The sequence below is a fragment of the Solanum pennellii genome, chromosome 3 (assembly GCF_001406875.1).
Source record: "Solanum pennellii chromosome 3, SPENNV200".
In the NCBI taxonomy this organism is placed as follows: domain Eukaryota; kingdom Viridiplantae; phylum Streptophyta; class Magnoliopsida; order Solanales; family Solanaceae; genus Solanum; species Solanum pennellii.
Genome location: NC_028639.1, coordinates 2838398 through 2860434, shown reverse-complemented (window position 1 = coordinate 2860434; position 22037 = coordinate 2838398). Strand labels below are relative to the sequence as shown.

The following is a 22037-nucleotide window of genomic DNA, read 5'->3' as shown; positions in this document are numbered from 1 at the left end:
CAAATACTAGTTTTTTCTAGTATTTGGGCCAAATCTCATTATTTGGGATATTTTGAAAATTAAAATTTTACCCCAATCTTTTATCTTTTACAAAAACACCCTCTCTAGTTTTTGCTTGCGTTGTATTACATCATTTTTTACGTGAACACCAAAATAGTGATGAAATATTTAGTGAATATTAAATAATGATATGATTGTTGATGAAAATTATTAAAAATTGGCTTTAGGTAACAAAGTCATGTACTTTGTCTGCTTCACGATACATGGAATAATTCTTGTTGCACTCACTCCAAATTACCACATCGTTTTAGTGTCATGGACATTATTTGTTATTGTTGTAACGAACATTCAATTGACTTGTAATACAAACTTTTAGTTAGTTTTGATAGTTTTTAAAACTTGTGGGTATAAATCATATTTTTCTAAAAAGTTGAAATATATTTCCCAAATTTTATGGCCAAACAGATGGTGAAATTTCACCCAAATTTTCACTCAAATAATATTTGCCAAGAATATTTGGAAATCTATGGCCAAACGCTAGCTTAATGTACTCATAATTACTTTATTATATGTATAATTGGCAGCTCAATTTAAAGTAGAAGACTTTACAATAATCACTTTTAGGCAGTATTTTATTTAATTAGTAAAAAAATTGTTCACTTTTAATATCTATATTTCTATTTTTCAAAGTATTCGTATTCTATGGTATAAGTTCATTCTATGAATAGGTCAATTTTTTATAACATTAAAATGAAATAAATTTTGTGTTAACAAGAAGAAATGACAGAACGCTATAAAAATGACGTGTATCTAAAATTTTCAGAGAATAGATGTAGTTAAATATCGGTTGGTTTGATTCCATTTTTGTGATAAATTGATAATAACTTAGATGAGCAAATAACAATTAATATTATCCACAATATATATCATTTTATTTTCAATTAGTCTTAATGAGTTTTCATACTTTAAAAACAATAACTAATAGCAACATTTTATAAGAAAATCAGCTTCACAAATTTTAAAAATAAAAAATAAAAAAATGCATGATAATGACAGAAGTATATGAGTTTACTTGAATTTATTTTCTTTAGATAATTTCATTTCAAATTATGAAATTAGTATAATCAAATTATTGATCGAATAATTCACATACATGATAAAAAAGCATTTCAATTTCAATTTTCAATGACGGAATTAATAATTAGGTATATATTTGGAAAACAAGGCACGTCTTTGCACTTAATTAACTACTCAAAATCTTATGCAACATAACATGAGCTTTTCCAAAGACACATAAAATGGTTTATACTACATCCTTTTATGAGAAAACCAATGCCCTACTATTATGAACGGGTCAGGACCAGTACGAGTAAAATAATCTAACATCCAATTAAGAAATTATGTTTGGGATCCGAATTGACAAATAAGATTTGTGAAAGTAAATTAGACTTATACAAATTGTTAAAAAAAATGTCTAATCCTCTCGTCCCTCATTTTTGAGTTTAAGACTTACCTCTATTATTGTTTTGTAATTTCTTTGTTAGTTTCATTTTTCCACTTGTTTGTTATAATCATCCATATTATTTGACTTAAAACACTAAGAAGAAAACAAAAGTAAAGTGAAATAATTTCCTTCAACTGCCATCCAATAGCTAAGGATAGTAGTAATAAATTGTATCCAACTACACATCATGTAATTCATAAATGCACCCCAACCGTTCCCAATATAACACTACTAGTACTATAAGTAAATCACTATCTTGGCTCATTTTTCTATCTTGCAAAAACACACACCAAAAAAACCAAAATAAAAAAAAATAACTTTAGCCATGACAAAGGAGGAAATTGCCACTACAAATGTGAACATCTTGAAAAAATCAAATGTGAAGCCACAAAAACCACTAGGGAAAAAAGAATGTCAATTAGTAACATTTGATTTACCTTACTTAGCTTTTTATTATAACCAAAAGTTGATGGTTTACAAATTAGGGGCTGAAAGCTTTGAGGAAACAGTAGAAAAATTGAAAGATGGTTTGGCTTTAGTGTTGGAAGATTTTTATCAACTTGCTGGGAAATTGGGAAAAGATGATGAAGGAGTATTTAAGGTGGAATATGATGATGATATGGATGGAGTTGAGGTAATTGTGGCTGAGGCTCAAGAGATTCAAGTTGCTAATCTTACTAATCATCAAGAAGGGATTAAGAAATTCCAAGATTTGATACCTTATAACAAAATCTTGAATTTAGAAGGACTTCACAGGCCTCTACTCGCCGTACAGGTAAAAAAAAAATATTTATACAATCAGATCATACGTAACTTAGTACTGATAAAAGTGATAATTAATCTTGTTAATTAGATTATACGTAATTTAGTACTGATAAAAGAGATAATTAATCTTGTTAATTATAACATATAAAAAGTTATTTTGCTTTATAACTTTATTACTCCTAATTTATTATTATTTATAAGTAATTTTTTTTGTGAATTGAGTTTCAGCTAGCTAGTCACGTCTACGTTACATTTATTAATGCACTTTTATTAGTTCGGCTGTGACAGAAAATTAGTTGTGGGGTATTTAGTGTGGTTTTTGAAAAATAGGTTATTCGGTTTATTTTTATTTGATTATAATTGGATTTTGACATATTTATTAAATAAAAATGATAATTAAAATGATTATTTAATTATAGTATTTTTATTAATTAATATTTAGTATTAGATATTGAAAAAATAGTTACTCTCTCCGTTCAGAAATGTTTGTCATGTTGAGCTTATAGAAAGTTAATTTGACTAATTTTCAAAGGTAAATTAGATCATATTAGTTCGATATTTTAAATAAAAAAATTAGATATTCTAAAACTATATGAAAAATACTATAAATTACAATTTTTTCATATTCATATAATTAAAAAATGCATATTAAAAAGTTGGTCAAAGTTTTTATAGTTTGACTCTAAAAATAGAAACCATGACAAACAATATCGAACGGAGAGAGTAATAGTAAAGGTAAAATAAGATTTTAAAAAATCTTTTTTTAATATATTAAAGATCAAGTGAATTATTATTTTTGAAATAGTAAAAATGTAAAAAAAGGTAATTATAATCCTTTCTTTCGCAATTCGCACTACATTAATACTTCTTCACATATAGGACTAAAAGTAAAAATGAAAACAAACAACTAATCATGTCTTGATTTTCTAAAATTAAATTTAAATCAGTCATAAGATAGTCGATATGAAATTACATTTTTTTTTGTCTCCTAGTCCAAACAAATAATCATATTCCATAGGATCTCACATGGTATGTTAGCCCATTTTTTTGCTACATTAACATGCACTTTTATTTCACTTGCCGGTCTGTCGTATAAAAAGGTTATGGTTTATGTCCTCCTCCTATAAATTATATTTAGAATCGCCACCATCGTGGGTGTATTTTTATTTTTTTTATAAAATAAGAAAAGCTGTCCACAAATGGATGTACCAAATCTTACTTTGTACTAATTCTTGTAGTTTATTTTTAGAAACATACATTATATTGCTATTTTGGTTTCACCGTTCTTTGTTGTAATCTGATTTAACTCTTTAAGTAATCTATCCTATTATTAAGATTACCAATTTAGAGTTATATGCTTCTTTGATGTATAATTTTGTGTTGCATTTAATTTCAACTGAAAAAATAGTTACGCAGTTAGGAGTAATTAATTAGTTGGACCCCATTCATCACTCTATTATTTTTGACAGCTCACCAAGCTTAAAGACGGGCTGGCAATGGGATTAGCATTTAATCATGCTGTGCTGGACGGTACCTCCACGTGGCACTTCATGACTTCCTGGGCCCAGCTCTGTAGTGGGGCCACCTCCATCTCGGTCCCACCTTTCCTCGAACGAACTAAAGCTCGTGACACTCGAGTCAAACTCAACCTATCTAAGCCATCCGACGCACCGGAACATGCCAAGTCGGATCCACCTATGCGTGACAGGGTGTTCAAGTTTTCCGAATCAGCAATTGATCAAATCAAGTCAAAAGTCAATACGAACCCACCAGAAGAAGGCACAAATAATACGTCGTCGTTTTCTACTTTCCAATCCCTCTCCGCGCACGTGTGGCTAGCTGTCACACGTGCGAGGCAGCTCAAACCGGAGGAATACACGGTTTACACCGTGTTCGCTGATTGCCGTAAAAGAGTCGATCCGCCGATGCCGGAGAGTTACTTCGGAAACCTAATTCAGGCGATTTTCACTGTAACGGCTGCGGGATTGCTGCTATCGAATCCGATTGAGTTTGCGGCAGGGATGATTCAGCAAGCAATAGCGAAGCACGATGCGAAGGCGATTGAAGAAAGGAACAAGGAATGGGAGAGCAGTCCGAAGATATTTGCGTATAAAGATGCCGGAGTGAACTGTGTGGCGGTGGGAAGTTCGCCGAGGTTTAAGGTGTATGAGGTTGATTTTGGATGGGGAAAAGCGGAGATCGTGAGGAGTGGGTTGAACAATAGATTTGATGGGATGGTGTATTTGTATCCAGAGAAAAATGGAGGAAGAGGAATTGATGTGGAGATTAGCTTGGAAGCAAATGCTATGGAGAGGTTGGAGAAGGATAAAGAGTTTCTTATGGAAGCTTAATTCATTTGCTTTTGCTTTTGCTTAATTGGTATGTTTTTGTTTTTTTTTTGAGTTTATTTATTATTGTTTTATCATGTGGTATGTTTCTGTTTTTTTTTTCTCAGTTGGTATAAAGGAATAATGTTCGTTTTTGTGCTTAATGTGTTAAATATTATTTGGATGTCACGTGGCATGTCATATAAGGCAATAGAGTTGCATTAACGCCACATAGACTAATAAACTTATCTCTAATTTCTCTCAATTTTCTCCATTTTCCTTAGAATTTAGAAACGATTTCACTAAAAAACATGAAAACTCTTTCCCTCATTTCACCATTTCCTTAGAGACGATTTTGTGGTTAAGGTTCAAAGTACATAACTTCTTAATTCTCTTTCTTAATTCTAATTTTGGTTTTATGTCATAACAGTGGTCACTCAACCCATCCATGAACAACCATTCAATAAAAATAGTTTTCTTTCAAATGGAATTGGAATGAAGCAAAGTAAATAAACAAAGTAGTGCCTTGATCCAAGTAGTATTTCTGATGCCGTGTACCGTAATGTCACCACCTGAAACAATGAAGTCTGATGTTGGAAGTCAAAAGAAACAAGCTCAAAAGGGTCAACGATATGCAAGAAATGGAGAAATGAGGGAAAGTGGTTCTATTTTTTTTAGTGATATCGTTTTTAAATTCTAAGGAAAATGGAGAAAATTCGAGGAAAGTAGGGATAAGTTTATTAGCCTACGTGGCATGAGTGAAACTCTATTGGCTTAAATGGCATCCAAGTGACGTTTAACAGAATCTGTTAATGAGAAGGGTATTTTTGACTTTATACTTTGATGGAAAGCGTATATTTGAGCCGAAATATAGTTTAAGGGCATATTTGAGTTATTTCGGATAGTTCAAGGTATTTTTAACCCTTTTTCAAAAAAATATAGTCACATGTGAATACATTATAAAATTTTTGACAAACAACGATAAAAGCAATAAAAATATTTTTTTCATATCTGAAAAATTAATTACATGGTGCAAAATCAAGATGAAATTATCATGATCTAAAAATTAAAAATCGTGATAACATTTATCTGCAAACATACTAATACTCTAAAAATATTTTATCTACGTGCGAGTTCAATTATTATTTTCTCTTTCTTCTTTTAATCTAGTTGTCTCTCAGACTTTACGGCATAACACCTACTTATATATATATTTGATGCAAATATATTGACACTAAAGGTGTATTTGAGTTGAAAAAAACATTTCTTAAAAATAAATGAATTTTTTAAAATAAAAAAAATGGAATTTTTGACTAAATAAGCCATTATTAAAATTAATTTACTTAAATAATATATTTTTAATTTTTTTACGAAATTAATATAAACATAATTCACAATAAAGTTTTAGCTTTATTTAATTAAAAAAAAATAATTGACAAAAAGATGGACGGATAACGGCGTTTAAAGATAACTTGATGTTTTTCTTTTTTTTTGGTTGATAATATAATTTTATTTTATTTTAATATTTTATTTAATTGTTATTATGGATTCAATGCCACGATTCTTTTGCTGATTAGTTATTATGCCACCTCATCGTGAGTATATGACACAATTTTTATTTTTAGTTATTATTTGTGAAAAAATGTTGAATAGGTATGTTAATACAAGTGTTCAATCAAAAAAGTCTAAAATGAAATGTAAAAGTAAAATATGTGTACAACTTTAACTTAAGCCAAATATAAAATGTACAACTTTAACTTAAGCCAAATATAAAATATTATAAAATGTTCCCATGAGTTCAACTGTTAAGAGGTACATCTTACCATTTTCCTCTTAGAGAATGACCAATGAACAATACAAAACCAAATCTTATGTTGTGCCTCACACATCATCCACTAATAAAAAAGAAGTCTCACACGACTCGTATCAATTAGGTGTATAATATGGGAGAGTGTTAGTGTTAACATAATCAGTATCGAGTATCGCGTGTGAGTTTATATCTTTAGTTTATACAATACAACAGAGGAGGACTAATTAAGTACAACACTCTTTCAATGGCTCTAATGTACAAAATTGTTACTCCGAAGCAGAACATTCCAAAAGTTCATCAAGCATTTTAAGAATAACACTACAAATATTCAATGATTTTAAGAACAAGACCTATACCATTACTTCCCTATGTCTCACTTTCGGGATTCGTGGAAGAAGAGATCATCGAGGCTGCTTCTCCAGGAGCTTCTGGGGTGTAATGCAGTTACAGAAAACATCAGAACAGAGGAAGAGAGAGAGAGAGAGAGAGAGAGAGAGAGAGAGAGCATACTGTGTGCACAAATTACTAACCTTGCGACTGGCTTTCAGCATTTGAGGGGCTATGTTGGGGAGAAGAAAGATTCTGCTGAGCAGCTGCCTTTGAAAGATCTTCAGTTGAGTACGCTCCATCTGCTGAAGAAGCACTATCTGCTATTTTAGAACAATACCAGTTAGTTCCCTATGGATAAAGAAAACAACCAATCAGGTCGAAAAGTTTGGAAGTGCCTCCTGTGAATAGAATGTCATATCAGCTCTGGTTGCACAACACAACTAGTATTAATGTTAATAAAGAAATAGACTTCTGAGTTTAATTCAACCTCAAAAGCTAGGACATGAGGGAGGACTGCCCAAGACCAACTAAGTAGTCCATGTTACCGTCCCACAAACAATGTGGGACTCCAACCCACCCCACTACCACACGCCCAGGATCGGACGTGTGGAGCGTGAATAATATAAGACCGGGTTGGGGGGGGGGGGCAACATTGGAAACAATAAAAAGGGATGAGCGTCACACTGATACCATAATAAAGAAATGGACCTTGAGCCTAACTCAGCTTCAAAAGTATGCTCATGAAATGGAGGGTTGCCCAAGACCATATAAGAAGTCCGTGTTCTCATCCTACAAATGATATGGGACTCCAACAAATGTACCCTGCTTTTGTAACAAAATATTAATGGTAAAGGAGAAAAGAATTCAAGCAGTGGATCCATCATTGTACTATTGAGGCAATAAGTATCCAAATCGAACTAGACCACTTTTGGGCAACTCCAATAGGAGCACAGCAAGAGAGACCAGGTTTTGTGACTTTACCAATTTAAGGTGTTTTCTATGTCTGCATATTACTAACCTTGCGATGGGCTTTGGGTATTGAAGGGGATTTGCTCGGGCGTAGATGTCTCACTCTGCTTCTGAGCAGCAGCTTTTAGCTGTTCCTCACTGATCTTCAAGTACTCTTCAGTTGAGTATGCTCTATCTGAGGAAGAAGAATTATCTGCTACTTCTGAAACATTAACACTGATTAGTTCCTTAAGGATGAATAACAGAATAAAACAACAATTGGATCAAAATGTTCTAAAATGCATCCCATGAATAGAATGTGTCATAACAGCTCGAGTGGATCTGCGGAAAACACCTAGTAGAAATGCACCCTGCTTCATACCATGATTGTAAAGGTAAAAGAAACTCAAGAAGTGGATTGCTTCTTGTGCTAATGAGAGCAACAAATATCCAAATAGAAGTAGAGCACTTTTTTGCAGTCCCATCAGGAGCTAAGAAAAATCAGGCATCTGGAGTTCAGCAATTTAAGAGATGGACAATGGTTGCTACAGTCTAGCTAAACGAACGGTTATCTGATCTTTATTTTGTATATCTACTTACCTTGTGACACGGTTTGGGATTCAGACCGACTTTCAAGTAAGGCTGCAAGGTCTTTCTCTGCTTGCTTTTCAGCATCAGCGATTCTCATCATCCTTTCCAAGTCGTCTTCAGCTGTGGAAGCTAATTTTGGTGATGGAGAACCATCTGCCATTTTTGTAAGAGTTATATAGTGACACTCTTTACAGGATAGGTAACTATTTAGTCTGCTAACACAAATGAGCATGGGAAACTGCTTTGCTTCTTCAATGATGTAATGCTAAAAATAATAATTGCAGAAGACAACTATGGATAATAGTAGGTAAAAATGGTCCAAGATAAGGGACCAAAAAACGACTTGTCGATTTGCAATAGTGGATATCTTGCAGGTAATAAGCAGCAACAACCATCGATTGGAAGGCTAGAATATATGATTGAAAAGGCCCTAGATAAGGAATAAATATTCTTGCAATTTTGGGCCTTCCGCTATACTAAAAAGCAATGAGCAGTGATTATGTCATTAGGAGGTAGAAATGCAAACACGAATGCAAGGTTGTCCTTCCTCTAGTTATCAGATGTAAACGTTTCTTCAGCAAAAACATGTTTCATGCTAGTCTTGCGCTCTAAACAGCTAAAATTTCCTCCAAATTCAGTTCTTTCTAGATAATCTTCTTCACAAAGGAACATAGCCGGTTATCGCACATTTTGATGATATGGCATCTTTTGAAATTTGCTTTTACTTCAGATAATTCACAAACATCAAACAGTTTGGAACACCTCTGATTGTAGACGGTGAGTTTTCAAGTATTTCATATAAATTCAGAAGAACTAAATTTGAATCCTCGAAAGGGCAATGTCTGTAATGAGCCCAAGGTTTCCATGAACTCTTCACGCACCTCTTAACATTTTGTACATGTACAACAAAAACTTGACTTCTGTCCCTCTCAAACACATGCCCGCTGTACATAATTTCTTTAAACCAAGCGGTTATCCACAAAGTGCAAATGAATGTAAAAGTAAGATTCAACACAATAGATTGAAAATTCAAGGAGTCCAGAGCATGTTCACCTTGTCACCATTCTATGGCCTACGTTAATGAAGAAAAATGAGAGACCTTTATTATCCTTTGCTAAAGCCTGTCAGAGTGTTAAGCTCACAAGTCTCTTGTCAGTGTATGTCCAAAAGAGTGTGAGATGTTCTCATATAACTATTCTTAATAGTATAAATAGCATGCCTGAATCTAACTAAGGTTCGTGTTGGGGAAGATTTGGATCAAAAGAAGAGGGTTTCAAGTTGTAATCTGACGAAATTGACATTGGAATTTCGATCTAATTCAAAGAGGAAGATCAGTAGGCTGGGTTAAAGACATAAACAGACTAATGGTATCCTTATGATTAAGGAGAAGAAGGTCCACCTCCAATGGAAAATCAAATAATGAAGGGAAAAAAGACATACACGCCAAGAAACTTCATTGTCAGACCGAACTTCTTTCACAATAGACACTCCAAAATTCAAGAACCCTAAAAAGTAATTGAAGTGCAATTTTTTTTTAATCTATGCAAAAGGCAAACACATACTCGTCATGCACCTAGGTGGATTCATCATACCTTTGCTTTTCAATTTCAATTTGGCATTTTAAAGGTCTTTCAATCCTACATCTTTGTCGACTAGACTACACTGAAAGTCACTCTTAACATGGTGTGTTGATGTTTACTTTGGGTCAAACCTGCATGATTTTCTCCTAGAGACCTCACACCATTCATAGTATCTCTACACCTTATATATAAATTCTTTTTATCAATTTCCAATATGGGACTTTGTTCGCTCACCCAATTATGCACTAACCTAGAGCTTCATTGTGAGCCACCTAATTAACTAAGTATTTATCCACCAAAACCCACTACTGTTTCTCTTTGTGTGGGTCTCCAAGGTACGGCCAAAGGTAGTAAACTGGCCCGTGAACACTCAACGGGAGTATACCAGCACATTCAACTCCGTCACTCAATTGGGCTTTGTTTCTTAGTTCTCCAGGCAGCAATATGAGAGTTATCTTCATCATCTCCATACCCATTTAACCAAACCATCGGCTCCTATAAAATTGGGTGAGTTAAATAGGTCCAATTGAAATCATTACACGGTGTGATGTTCCACTTCCGCAAAGCCTTTACGATTTTCTCTAAAAGACCTCACACCAGGAAGAGTACCCCTACACATTATATGTAGTTTCTTTTTCTTATAGCAATGCTAAAGTGGTCTCCGTATGACCTATAGGTCACGGGTTCGAGTCGTGGAAGCAGCCACTAATGCTTGCATCAGGTTAGGATGTCTACATCACACCCCTTGAGGTGCAGCCTTCCCCAGAACCTGCTAACACAGGATGCTTTGTGCACCGGGCTGCCCTTTTTTCTTTTTTCTTATTACTTCCATTTTGAGAATTTGTTTGCACACCAACAATGCAACAAAAATTATTAGTGTGATTACTTTAGTTTCCTGCTTGTGAAACGAAAGCTCAAAACCAAGCAAAAACTTCTGTAATGTCAATTGTTTACAAGTCAACCAATTTTTAAGTTTCTTAGATAAAAAAACATATTAATTTATACGGATGAAAGTCAGAGATTATAGTACCAAAATCAATTCTTGAGAAACTACATGAAAGACCACGTCACCTAGGGTAGCTTTTAGAACAGTGCTGATTTTGATGGTTAAGGTCTTGGTAAGATTGGTTGTGGTTCTGATCGGCATTCACTTGCAAAAGATGTGCAAACACCAACAGTTCTTTAATTTGATAATACACTCATACACTTGGTTTTTTCTATCAGGCATTGATATAACCTCTGAACCATTAATATGATAATTAAAATGTCCAAGAAGTTAAGGACTGTTTGAAGTTAATGAAAAAAGACATACAATTAATTTTAGGAAACACAAATGGTATAAAGATGACTCACTGGGATCAGCCACTGAATTTTTAGAGCTGCTATCTGATGAAGGACTCATGGTGCTAGAATTTCTTGTGTCTTGGACTGAACCTTTTATGTCATCAAGGCCAATCTCTCGTTCAAGTGTGCTCTTGAATTCCCTTGAAACATCCTTCATGCAGAAGACAAGAGCGCCATGAGAATCCAAAACATGCTTGTAGAATAAAGGAAACAAATCTACTTCGACAAATGTCACAGTCACACAGACCTACCTGAAGTTCTCTGATAGTAGGTTGAAATTCGCGCAAAGTTTTTCCCAGGTTACGAGCAACCTGACATGTAGAAAATCTCAAATTGCAAGATGATAAGTCAAGGTTTATGTTGTCAATAGATATTATAGTTGAATGAGACAGCTAGGTTCTCCTACTGACATAACAACTAGTAGTACGACCAGGGTTTACATTTACATTGTTATACTTGAACCCAACCTAAGGATTTGAAGTTTATAACTTCAAAATCTTCAAACTTTAGCTGCAGAACCAAAGTAGAAAGCATCAATAGAATGTGATTTTGCAGCGAAAATGGGACCAACAAAAGAGAGGCACATGATGCTCATACGAACATGCATGTGTCTGCCTCATGACCTAACAAGAGGCACTTATAGCCTATACTGCTTATTTGTGTGGGTGGCCAGCCAGTCATTAACTAGTACCATCTAAGGGATTTCAGAGACTGATACCATCCAGAAGGTGCTGCATCAGTATTCACTTTACTCAGCATGCCAAGGAAGGGCCAATCAGCAGGAGTGTTTTTCTTTTTCCAAAAATTATGAGGACAGATGGATTGCCTAAAGATCCCTGAAACAATTATTCCCAGACTTATATACACTAAGCTTTCAACAAAATGCAACTGTGGCTGAAATGTGGACAGGACAGGGGTGGAACTTACATCTTAGGAGGAATCTAAATGATTGGGAGATGGGGAACATAGTGGCCTTCCATGATACAATGGCACAATTTAGTAATCTGACTAGGGAAGAAGACAAGGTTGTGTGGAAGATTGGCAGCAAAAGGGTTTCAAGTGTCAAGTCAGCTTACAAAGATCTCAATCATTCAAATTCAAATGACAGGATGGAGCTCTGGCCATGGCAGATGATATGGAAACCTAAAATCCCATACAAGGTAAATTGTTTGACATGGTTACTAGCAAAGGAAGCAGTGCTGACACAAGAAAATATAAAGAAGAGGAAGTTCCAACTATGCTCAAGATGCTATTTGTGTGAGGAACAGGTAGAGACAGTCAACCATCTCTTTTTGCATTGCAAATGGACAGATCAATTATGGAGAATATTCAGCAGCCTTAGGAAGATCACTTGGGTGAAACCAAGAAACATAGCACAACTCCTTAATTCTTGGATCAATATAAGGCAATACTAGAATTAAGGAGGAGAGAGGGAGGATTGTCCAAGCTTGTATATGGTGGACAGCGTGGAAAGAAAGGAATCAAAGATGTTTTGAGGGCAAGAAGAACAATTTGCAGAATTTCAAGATGAATTGTATAGCTCTTTTTATTTTTGGTGTAAACAGAAAGTATTCTCCAGCGATACCACAAAGAACTTCATCTCACTAGTTGGGTAACTTAAATTAATTAGAGAGCCATGCCCATACCTAGGTTACAGAAAAAGCAAGCCTTCAGAATCCTAAGGGTAAAATGCTTGGAGATTCAAAGCAATTGGTAGCAATAGCACAAGACCTCATCATTAGATACCCATTAACCTCTTGACTGAGGTAGTACGGGTGCCTACTTTCTGACTACTTGTATTCGCTCTTTTAGCACTCACTGAAATCCCACCCCATCCCAGTAAACCGCTGGCTTATCTCTTCACCTGTAGCGATCACTGTCCCGAATGGGCAAGCGCTGTAAAAGCCTATATGCACTCATGATCTTAGGTGCATCTACCACTGCAACCCGCCTTAGTTTAGATGCTAGACCGCCCCTCCTAATCTTAAGCACATGAAAGGTCATTTAGCTAATACCCGAGGCATATACGAAGAATTTTATAGACATTTACACCAGAGAATATATTAACTACCAAGGAAGGTCCACTCCCTTCCTCCAAAACTAACAGACTTCCTACCCTCTTCTATGATGATATATTTTACCTCTCTTATATGTTACAGTCACCCCACCCCCCTCTTTTCCTCCCCAAATTTATTCAACGACTTCTTGCAGTAGTATAAGATAATATAAAACTCAGTTGAGGTGTTTCTAATCCTTCCATAAAGATCTAGCATTTGAAACTCACTCTAGCTAAATGCATCTAAAGGACTAAAACTATCTAGTGAATTTGAAGACATAATTTTCACATGACTAAATTCCAAATAAGCATGAGGATTTTGAATGTAAGCAATCTAAGTAGTAGCTGTTAAACATTTTGTATCACATGTCTAATTAGCTTTCATATTAGTGATAGAAATCATCTGCACAATTACATCTACAGTATGAGACTGCAAACTTGTTCCCTGGGAGCTCAATAGAAAGTTACTTAACCATAGTTTAAATTTATGTCATGCTATCAATTAGCCTGAGAGTTCATGTGGTAGACTCTCTGCTTTGAATAATTCAGCTGGCAAAAAAAAAATAACATCTTCCCTGATTAATACTGTGATCTATGAGAAGAATAGAGTTGACTTAAGACTAATCTAAAAGAAGTAAAATGGAATCAATGCCCAGATATTTATGTACAAGGAAGAAGGCAAAACATACCTCAGCAAGACCTTTTGGGCCAAAAACTAGCAAAGCTACAACCCCAATCACTAGTGCCTCAGGTGCACCAACTCCAAATAGAGATGCATATACACCTTTTCCTTTGTTCTTTCTACTTCTTCCTGTATACCAACCAATCACTTCAAGAATCAACAAAGCAAATGCCAATTTGGCATTAAAAACAGGTGAATCAGCAAAGACCCATTAAAGAAAAAGTACCAATTTGTACTGTAAATTGAGATTTTGAAATACTCAGCTGCTTCAGTCCATTCCAAGAAGAGAGACCCGAGTAAGGAATCCATTTAAAGAAGTGAACTTTGGGGTTGTGGGTAACTGAAATGGAAGAAAATGAAAGGGCAGTCACAGAAACTCTTCTACTACTAGCTAGTGAAGAAGAAGATGATGATATTGCAGAAGCCATGAGAGAACTGGTGGTCATTGAATCAAATTCAGCTAGCCTACATTCATTTTGCTTTCTTCTCTATTGGTCCTGCAGATATATTGGTCCTACAAAGAAAATGGACCGACTCATGTTAATTTGGGCCATAAAGCCCCATTTTCTTTGATCATTTCCTACAACTGTTTTCAATTTTGTTCGAATCGAACCTAAGAGTTACCAAGTACCTGTAAATAGTGGAATGATAGATATTCTATAAAATTAGTTTAGAATTCGATAGGAACATCACGAATGCATCATTATAAAAAGATAAAAGGGTTAAGGATAAATTCATCAACGTCAATTAAGTTTATTATCTTTAAGATCAAAGTGTCAAAATCATAATTTTTTAATACAATTGAAAGATATTCTAAAAGAGGAGGGATAATACAGATGAGGAGGAGGAGCAAAGGCCTCCTTTGTGTGAAATATTAAAAAAAAAAAAAAAGGAAGTTTAACAAGAATCATCTAATGCTTTTACCGATATTTTTTGATTTCTTTTATTTGTTTCATTTTAATCTTTTTTTGTGAAGCTATTTTTCGTAAGTGTAAAAAACTTAATTTATTGCTACATTATGAAAGACGACACAGTTGAATTTGTGATAATGCTATATTATAACATGTGTCTATGTTGTGACGTCTCGCTTAAATCTGATTGTTATAAGTGTTGTGCAACTTGATATTGATTGTTGAACTTCCAAAAGTCAGTATGACCGCTTTCGATTGTAAAGCAATCTTCCTCTTGGATGCTTGATTCTAAGCCGGTCCTACTCGGACAAAGGTGCGTGTCATATGAGAGAAATTTTTTTTTTCCACTAAATTATTTACAGATATTTTTTAGATTGAATCTTACTGTGCATCACATTGTGACTCGCTCTTTTCACCAAATCCAATATTGTCACACAAAATGTGTATAATGAATAATAAAACTTCTACTTGATTTGTATGTGATTTATGATGTATAATAAAAGTTCTACCAATTGATTTGGTTTGTATGTGATGAAGCCTATAACAAATCATGTCAATGGCAGTAGAATGTAAAATTGAATAGCTTTTAAATATAGAAATATGCCAATTTGTTTGAAATAGACTAATTATTAGACAAAATGCAGAAATCGCATACTTTTAATATAAAATTACAATTTGTCTTTTATAAGTTTATAATTACAGAAGTCCCTCAAACTGATACAATAATATAAGCGCTGATAACATTAATCTGATGCGCAAGATACACTAAACGTAAAGTAAGATACATTATAATTTATTCATGATACACTAATCTGATGTACATTTTATACATGATACATTAATCTAATGCGTGAGATACATTAATCTGATGCGCTGATACATTAATCTGATGCGTGAAAATGAGAGATTTTGAGAATTCATAACACTAATAAAAAATAATGGTAATAAGAGAACTTAAATGTGAACTTCCGTCATTTTTCCTAAAATAAAATATCCAAAATAGTTCAATTATCAAACAGAGCTACTATTGTACTGGCTTCATTTCTTCTATTGGTCTTGGGTACATTGGTCCTCTTAATGCGACAAAAATGGGCCGAAATTTTAATTTGGGCCATAAAGCCCAAATTTCTTCGTTCATTTATGGGGAAAATTAGCGGGAAACCAAGTAATATCCCATAAAAGTAAATAATTACAAATATATATCCTTTAGATTCATATCCTACTAAATAATTACACTATATCTCTAATGAGTGGCGGATTCAGGATTTAGAGTTCGTGGGTGTCAAATAGATTTATCGATTCCAACTTCTAAAATCAGTTTTTGTGTAGAACTCACTCGTATTTCCATGAAAAATCATTTTTGAATAAATATCAACATAGACAATAGACCGAATCTTTCTCCACGCTATACTCCAACCATTTAGAATATGGACCTTCAAATCAACTTTTACAAAATTGGCGCATTCTTTTTCCAATTTCAGTTGGAGGATATGAATCCATTTTAGGTTGACAAGGCCCTTTTTGAATATAATATTGAAAAACTTCATCATTTATTCGAGGGTTATAGTGAGCAATTGGTACTCTGTTTCTTGGATCGACTTTAAGTGAATCCAAATTAAGGTCATCTATAAGATGAGAAGGATTGACATTCGAACTAAAACTTGCTTGAGATTGATTAAAATTCACAAGAAACTTCTTCATCCCAATTGACAAAATTAGAACACCTTTCTACAAAAAATAATTTCAATTTTAGCTCACAATTAATTCAAATTTAATAGGGTAAGCCATAGTTAATTTAATTAACATGGTTCATATTACACAATTTTTAACCAATAATGTCTTACAAGTTACAGTGTTCATTAGAAATTTAAAATATCAAAGTAAATCAAAACTTATGTTTATTATGAAATCAATCATCACTCATTAAAACTTAAAATAACTCAAGAAATAAAAAAGAAATCTTTAAAAAATAGAATTACAAACTTACAATCTATAAAAGATTGTGGACGAATGGAGAAAAGTGAAAATAATATCACCCAAACAGCGGACAGCGGGCGGCAAAGTGACCTGGGCTCGAAAATCAGAATGGACAATGAACACTATGGAGAAGTTGAATTTGGAGAAAGAAGGGTTTGCTAAAAGTTGAAGAAGAAGAGAACACCTTTTTTTTTAATGTTTAATCAAATAAAAGAAAAGTCAAAGAACTAATAATTTAATTTGAGTCGATAAAAATTATTTTTTTAAAAAAAGGAAAAAAGTGTCAGAGCAAACGGGAATCGAACCCTTGACATCGAGGTTCATGAGTCGCCCTTCTACCATGGCAGCACGAGCATGTTTTGGTCTATGGGTGGCATGCTATATATATATATAAATCTTATATAGATATACCTGTTTTGGTCTATGGGTGGCATGCTATATATTTATATAAATCTTATATATATACCTATATATATAGAATTTTCGTCGAAGTTCGTGGGTGGCGTGGCACCCCTACACCCCTTAATAGGTCCGCCCCTGTCTCTAATTAATTTCACTTAACTAATACTAAATCAATATCATCGCTTAACTGATACTAAATTAATATCATATACTATATTGGTATCATTAAGATTGATACTCTCTCTCTCTCTCTCTCTATATATATATATATTATATGCACAGTACCGGTATCATTAAGGTTTCTTGTTAAAAAATTACTCATTAGTCAATGATACCACAACATTATACATGTACTCTTATAGTATCATTGACTAATGAATAATTTCTGAACAAGAAACTTTAATGATACCAATACCATATATAATTTATTGATTTAATATCAGTTAAACGAAATTATCAGCCTTAATGATACTAATATAGTATATGATATTGATTTAATATCGGTTAATGATACATCACTGCACATTAGGATACATAGATTAGGAATGTATCAGAGAGGGGATAAGTAATTCGATTACTTCACTGAACTTTCGAATATATAGGCAGACACCCTAATACATAGGTGAGGGATGTAAAGAAAATTTAATAAATGCTATAATTTAGTTTCATACATGTACAACTCAAAAGTAATTAGTAGATATTTATTATTTTTTTCACCATTACGAATTATAGATAACTCTTTAGTCTTTACCCTAAAATTTAGATAAAATCCAAAATAAAATATTATTACTTACCCTCCACTTGAATTTATTTTAATACTTCTTTTTTTTAAAAAAAAATAATACTATTACAACCCCACCTACGTAGATGATGATTAGAATCAACCCATGTGGCACCAGCTATAAAATAGTACTACTACCATACATAAGCATTTAGTCAAATGAAACTAAAGGCATTATACCTCTTAGCCACTTGAAAAAACTTTGATACACGTGCAACCATTTAATTTTATATTACTATGCTTTAAATAAATTGATCATTTGATTAATCAAATTAAAGTATTTGAAATTGCAAAATTAAATCTTAAACAACTAAGCCCGTGTGGAAGGATCAAAATTCACAAATAGCCACTATAATAGATTTAATTATGTTCATAGCTTTAGTTTAAATATTTATGGGTTATAACTATAGTTATCGTTTGTATGATTCGTGGGTTTGTATAGTTTGTGCGTGAAGTTATATAATTGAGTTATTTTTATATAAACTTGAAATAACGAATTTATACAAATACAAATATCTGACATTTAAACAGTAATTATACAAACTCGAAATTCCTACCCACATAATGATCACAAATGATAATTAACTAAAACTATAACTGTGATGAGTAATTAATTAATATATGTTTGCTTAACCATATAATTTTTCCTTTCAAACTTAATTTATACTATTAGATAAGATAATAATTTGTGAAGAAAAAAACTATCACATTAATCAAAGTAAAATAATTGCTAAGCCAAAAGCAAATAATTCCAACTTAATTAGTGTAGCCCTACTTTTTAATCGAGTGTTGTTGAAAATCGAAATGTATCAATTTCTTTTAATATTCTTTCATATTCATATTTCAAAGTGAAGTGTAAATTGAAAACATATAGGAGGAAGACACGATATGTAGTTGTAATGGAAAACTGAAAAGATCAAAATATCTTTTAAAGTTGTGAAACAGGCATGTTGAAACAAGTCATTTCTAATATAAACAAATTATATTCATCTTTAAAATTATTTCTTTTTCGTATATAACGAGGTAGAAATCTAAGGCATAATACATAGAGGATTATAAAATCATTATCTTAAACATGACATATAGTTTGATGATTTTTCAAGTTATAAAGTTATTAAAAATCAATTGTAGAGAAATTCCAATGGTAAACATGATTATTTTGATTAGCATTAAAAATATGAGTCAATATATGGTTAGAATGAGCCAAAGACAAGTAGCTTAGACTTTAAGGTACAATGCATCTAACACATGAATGAGTGTTAGAGCAAATAAAGAAAATCATGACATTCCAAATATCTTAACTGTTGACAGAGAAGAATGGGATTGTTATTTCCTATTTATGTGATGTTTTTGGTAGGGATACCTTTAATTTACTCCTTTTGTACCCCTCACAATTTTTTTAAATAAAATTAAGGGAAAAGGATCTGATATATTCATCAACTTTGTTATTTGGAGCGGATATATTCCTTGTTATGAAAGTGGCTCATATATGCACTTACTGTTATACAAACGACTCATATATATTCCTGTCGTTACAAAATANTCTTGATTCTACAATCAAACTCAAAGCCAGTGAAGGGAAGCTTCTGGAAAATCCTAAGTCATATAGAAAGTTGATTGGAAAGTTAAATTTTCTCACCAATACAAGATTAGATATAGCATATGGAGTACAACATCTGAGTCAATTTATGCAGGAACCTAGAGAGCCTCATTTGCAGGCTGCATATCATCTGCTTAGATATCTAAAGAGNTTATAATTATTTGAGTTTCTTATTCTTATTTTGTTTTTTTCTTTCATTCCTTTGTTTAAAGAAACAAAATNTTGCTCATGTCTTCTACTAATGACTACCAGGTACAAGCCTTTTGTGACTCAGACTGGGCATCATGTCCTGATTCAAGAAGATCAGTTACTGGTTACATAGTATTGTTGGGTTCAAGTCCTGTCAGCTGGAAATCAAAGAAACAAGAGACTATATCTCTTTCTTCAGCTGAGGCTGAGTACAGATCCATTAGAAAAGTAGTAGGGGAATTGGTATGGTTGNTAAAATTATCCTTTTTTTCATTTCCGTTAGAGGAAAAGGGTATATGTGAGTCATTTGTTTATAAGTAGGGGTATATGAGTCACTTTTATACCAAGAAGTATATCAGCTCCAAATGACAAAGTTGAGGTGTATATCAGACCCTTTTCCCTAAAATAAATTAAGCAAGATGGTCTACTCTAATTCGATTTCAAAAGATTAACTTATAAGGTGAGAATTATTCAATACGATAAGAGGAAACTAAGTATTTTCATCTACAGACAGCGTGGGGCTACTATCACACTACTAAAAAATCAATCAAATTTGAAGGACAGGGTCGTTTTTTAAAAAATAAATATATATTTGGACAATTTTACAATTCAACCACCCNTGCACCATATTGGAACTGGTGAACAGCTTGCTGACATTCTAACTAAAGCACTCACTGGAGTGAAACATTCAGCAATCCTAAGCAAGTTGGATCTGCTTGCTGCACCTTCAACTTGAGGGGGGGNCAATTCAACCACCCTATTGATTTATATATGTAAACAACTTACATTTCAATTAGTTAGTTACATTTCAATTAGTTAGTTACATTTCCGTTAGTTAGTTGAGTTAGTTATGTATATATAGCTGTGCAGACTCATTTGTAAACACACTTTTTGCACTCATGTTTTTACACCATTTTCTATCAATCTACATTTGAAGAGTACTATCTCTTCTTCCTCACTTCTTCTTCTGTTTCTTCTGTTTCTTCCTCAAGCTCCATCAATGGAGATCTAGACATACACACTCTGTTTCTTTTATTCAACATGGTATCAGAGCAGGTGTAGATCGCGGTTCTTCTCGTCAATTGAAATCTCAGATCATCTCTGAAATCGAAGTTCATCTTCTTGTCGATCTCTGCGCTAATCTCTGAAGGTCGATTTATTGTCTTCTTGTTGATTTCTTTAGTGTTCTGTAATTGTTTTCTGTGATTCGATTTCATCATGGTTGAGACTTCTGGCCAAGCTTCCACATCAGGAACAGGAGGGAACACAATCGATGTTAGTAACCCTCTCTACATACATCCATCTGACAATCCAAGCCTGATCTTAGTTCCAGTAGCTTTTGAAGGAATTGGTTATCGATCATGGCGACGAGGTGTAATGAGATCATTGTCTGTGAAAAATAAATTAGGATTCATTACTGGAGAGTTCAAACGCCCTTCTTCAACATCTTCACAATATTGCCAATGGGAGAGATGTGATAACATGGTAATATCTTGGATCCTTAATTCTCTTAGCAAAGATATTGCAGACAGTGTTGAGTATGTTTCTGATGCAGTAGAGTTATGGAAAGAATTAGAAGATCGATATGATCAAACAAATGGTGCCAAATTGTTTCAAATCCAAAGAGATATCAATGATCTAAGTCAAGGAGTTCTTGATGTCACTGTGTACTACACTAGGATGAAGAAACTCTGGGAAGAGCTAAGTAATCTGAGCATCAAGAACCAATGTAGTTGTGCTTGTAGCTGTGGAGGTAAAGAGGTTATGCATAAGGCTGAACAAGATCGAAGGCTGATCCAATTTCTAATGGGGCTTAATGAAGTCTATACTGTTATTAGAGGTAGTATTCTGATGATGAATCCACTACCATCCATGGCTCAAGCCTTTGCATTACTTGTACAAGAAGAGAAACAAAGGGAGTTTAAGCCACACAGTCAAATGTTCGCTGAAGGAAGTTCTATGAATTCATCTATACGTGTTGGTTCATCTAATCCATCATGTGGAAAGTCAAATTCTGCTAATGCTAATTCATCAAACTCAACAGGAGGAAGAGTGTTTAGAACAAATTATGCACCAAACAATTATCCTGCAAACAATAGGCCTAGACCTTTCTGTGAACACTGCAAGAGATCAGGGCATATCATTGATAAATGCTACAAGTTACATGGTTATCCCAATCAAAATAACTCTTCTAGTGGACAAGGTGTTAATCAGCAAAGATACAATAATGTTCAGAATCA

The 22037-nt window shown here is 33.4% G+C and overlaps 2 protein-coding genes across 2 annotated transcripts; one reads left to right on the top strand and one right to left on the bottom strand.

The window, feature by feature from the left end:
• Positions 1 to 1758: 1758 nt before the first annotated feature.
• Positions 1759 to 4785, top strand: LOC107014608 (BAHD acyltransferase DCR). The gene is made up of 2 exons (XM_015214585.2): positions 1759 to 2279; positions 3739 to 4785. The coding sequence occupies exons 1-2, from the start codon at positions 1830 to 1832 to the stop codon at positions 4618 to 4620; spliced, it is 1332 nt and encodes a 443-aa protein (XP_015070071.1). The 5' UTR covers positions 1759 to 1829; the 3' UTR covers positions 4621 to 4785.
• A 1707-nt stretch (positions 4786 to 6492) lies between these two features.
• LOC107014725 (sec-independent protein translocase protein TATB, chloroplastic) lies at positions 6493 to 14446 on the bottom strand. Its single transcript, XM_015214765.2, has 8 exons — positions 14164 to 14446; positions 13945 to 14066; positions 11451 to 11510; positions 11209 to 11350; positions 8285 to 8428; positions 7755 to 7907; positions 6937 to 7056; positions 6493 to 6834 (listed from the first exon to the last, which is right to left on the bottom strand). Exons 1-8 carry the CDS (start codon positions 14381 to 14383, stop codon positions 6773 to 6775), a joined length of 1023 nt encoding a protein of 340 aa, XP_015070251.1. The 5' UTR covers positions 14384 to 14446; the 3' UTR covers positions 6493 to 6772.
• Positions 14447 to 22037: the final 7591 nt, after the last annotated feature.

Coding starts and splice junctions, on each gene's coding strand:
- LOC107014608 (XM_015214585.2), top strand. CDS start 1,830: ATGACAAAGGAGGAAATTGCCACTACAAATGTGAACATCTTGAAAAAA. Junction 2,280..3,738: donor GGCCTCTACTCGCCGTACAG/GTAAAAAAAAAA, acceptor TATTTTTGACAG/CTCACCAAGCTTAAAGACGG.
- LOC107014725 (XM_015214765.2), bottom strand. CDS start 14,383: ATGACCACCAGTTCTCTCATGGCTTCTGCAATATCATCATCTTCTTCT. Junction 8,429..11,208: donor AAATTCAGTGGCTGATCCCA/GTGAGTCATCTT, acceptor CAAAAATGGCAG/ATGGTTCTCCATCACCAAAA. Junction 7,057..7,754: donor TACCCAAAGCCCATCGCAAG/GTTAGTAATATG, acceptor GTTCTAAAATAG/CAGATAGTGCTTCTTCAGCA.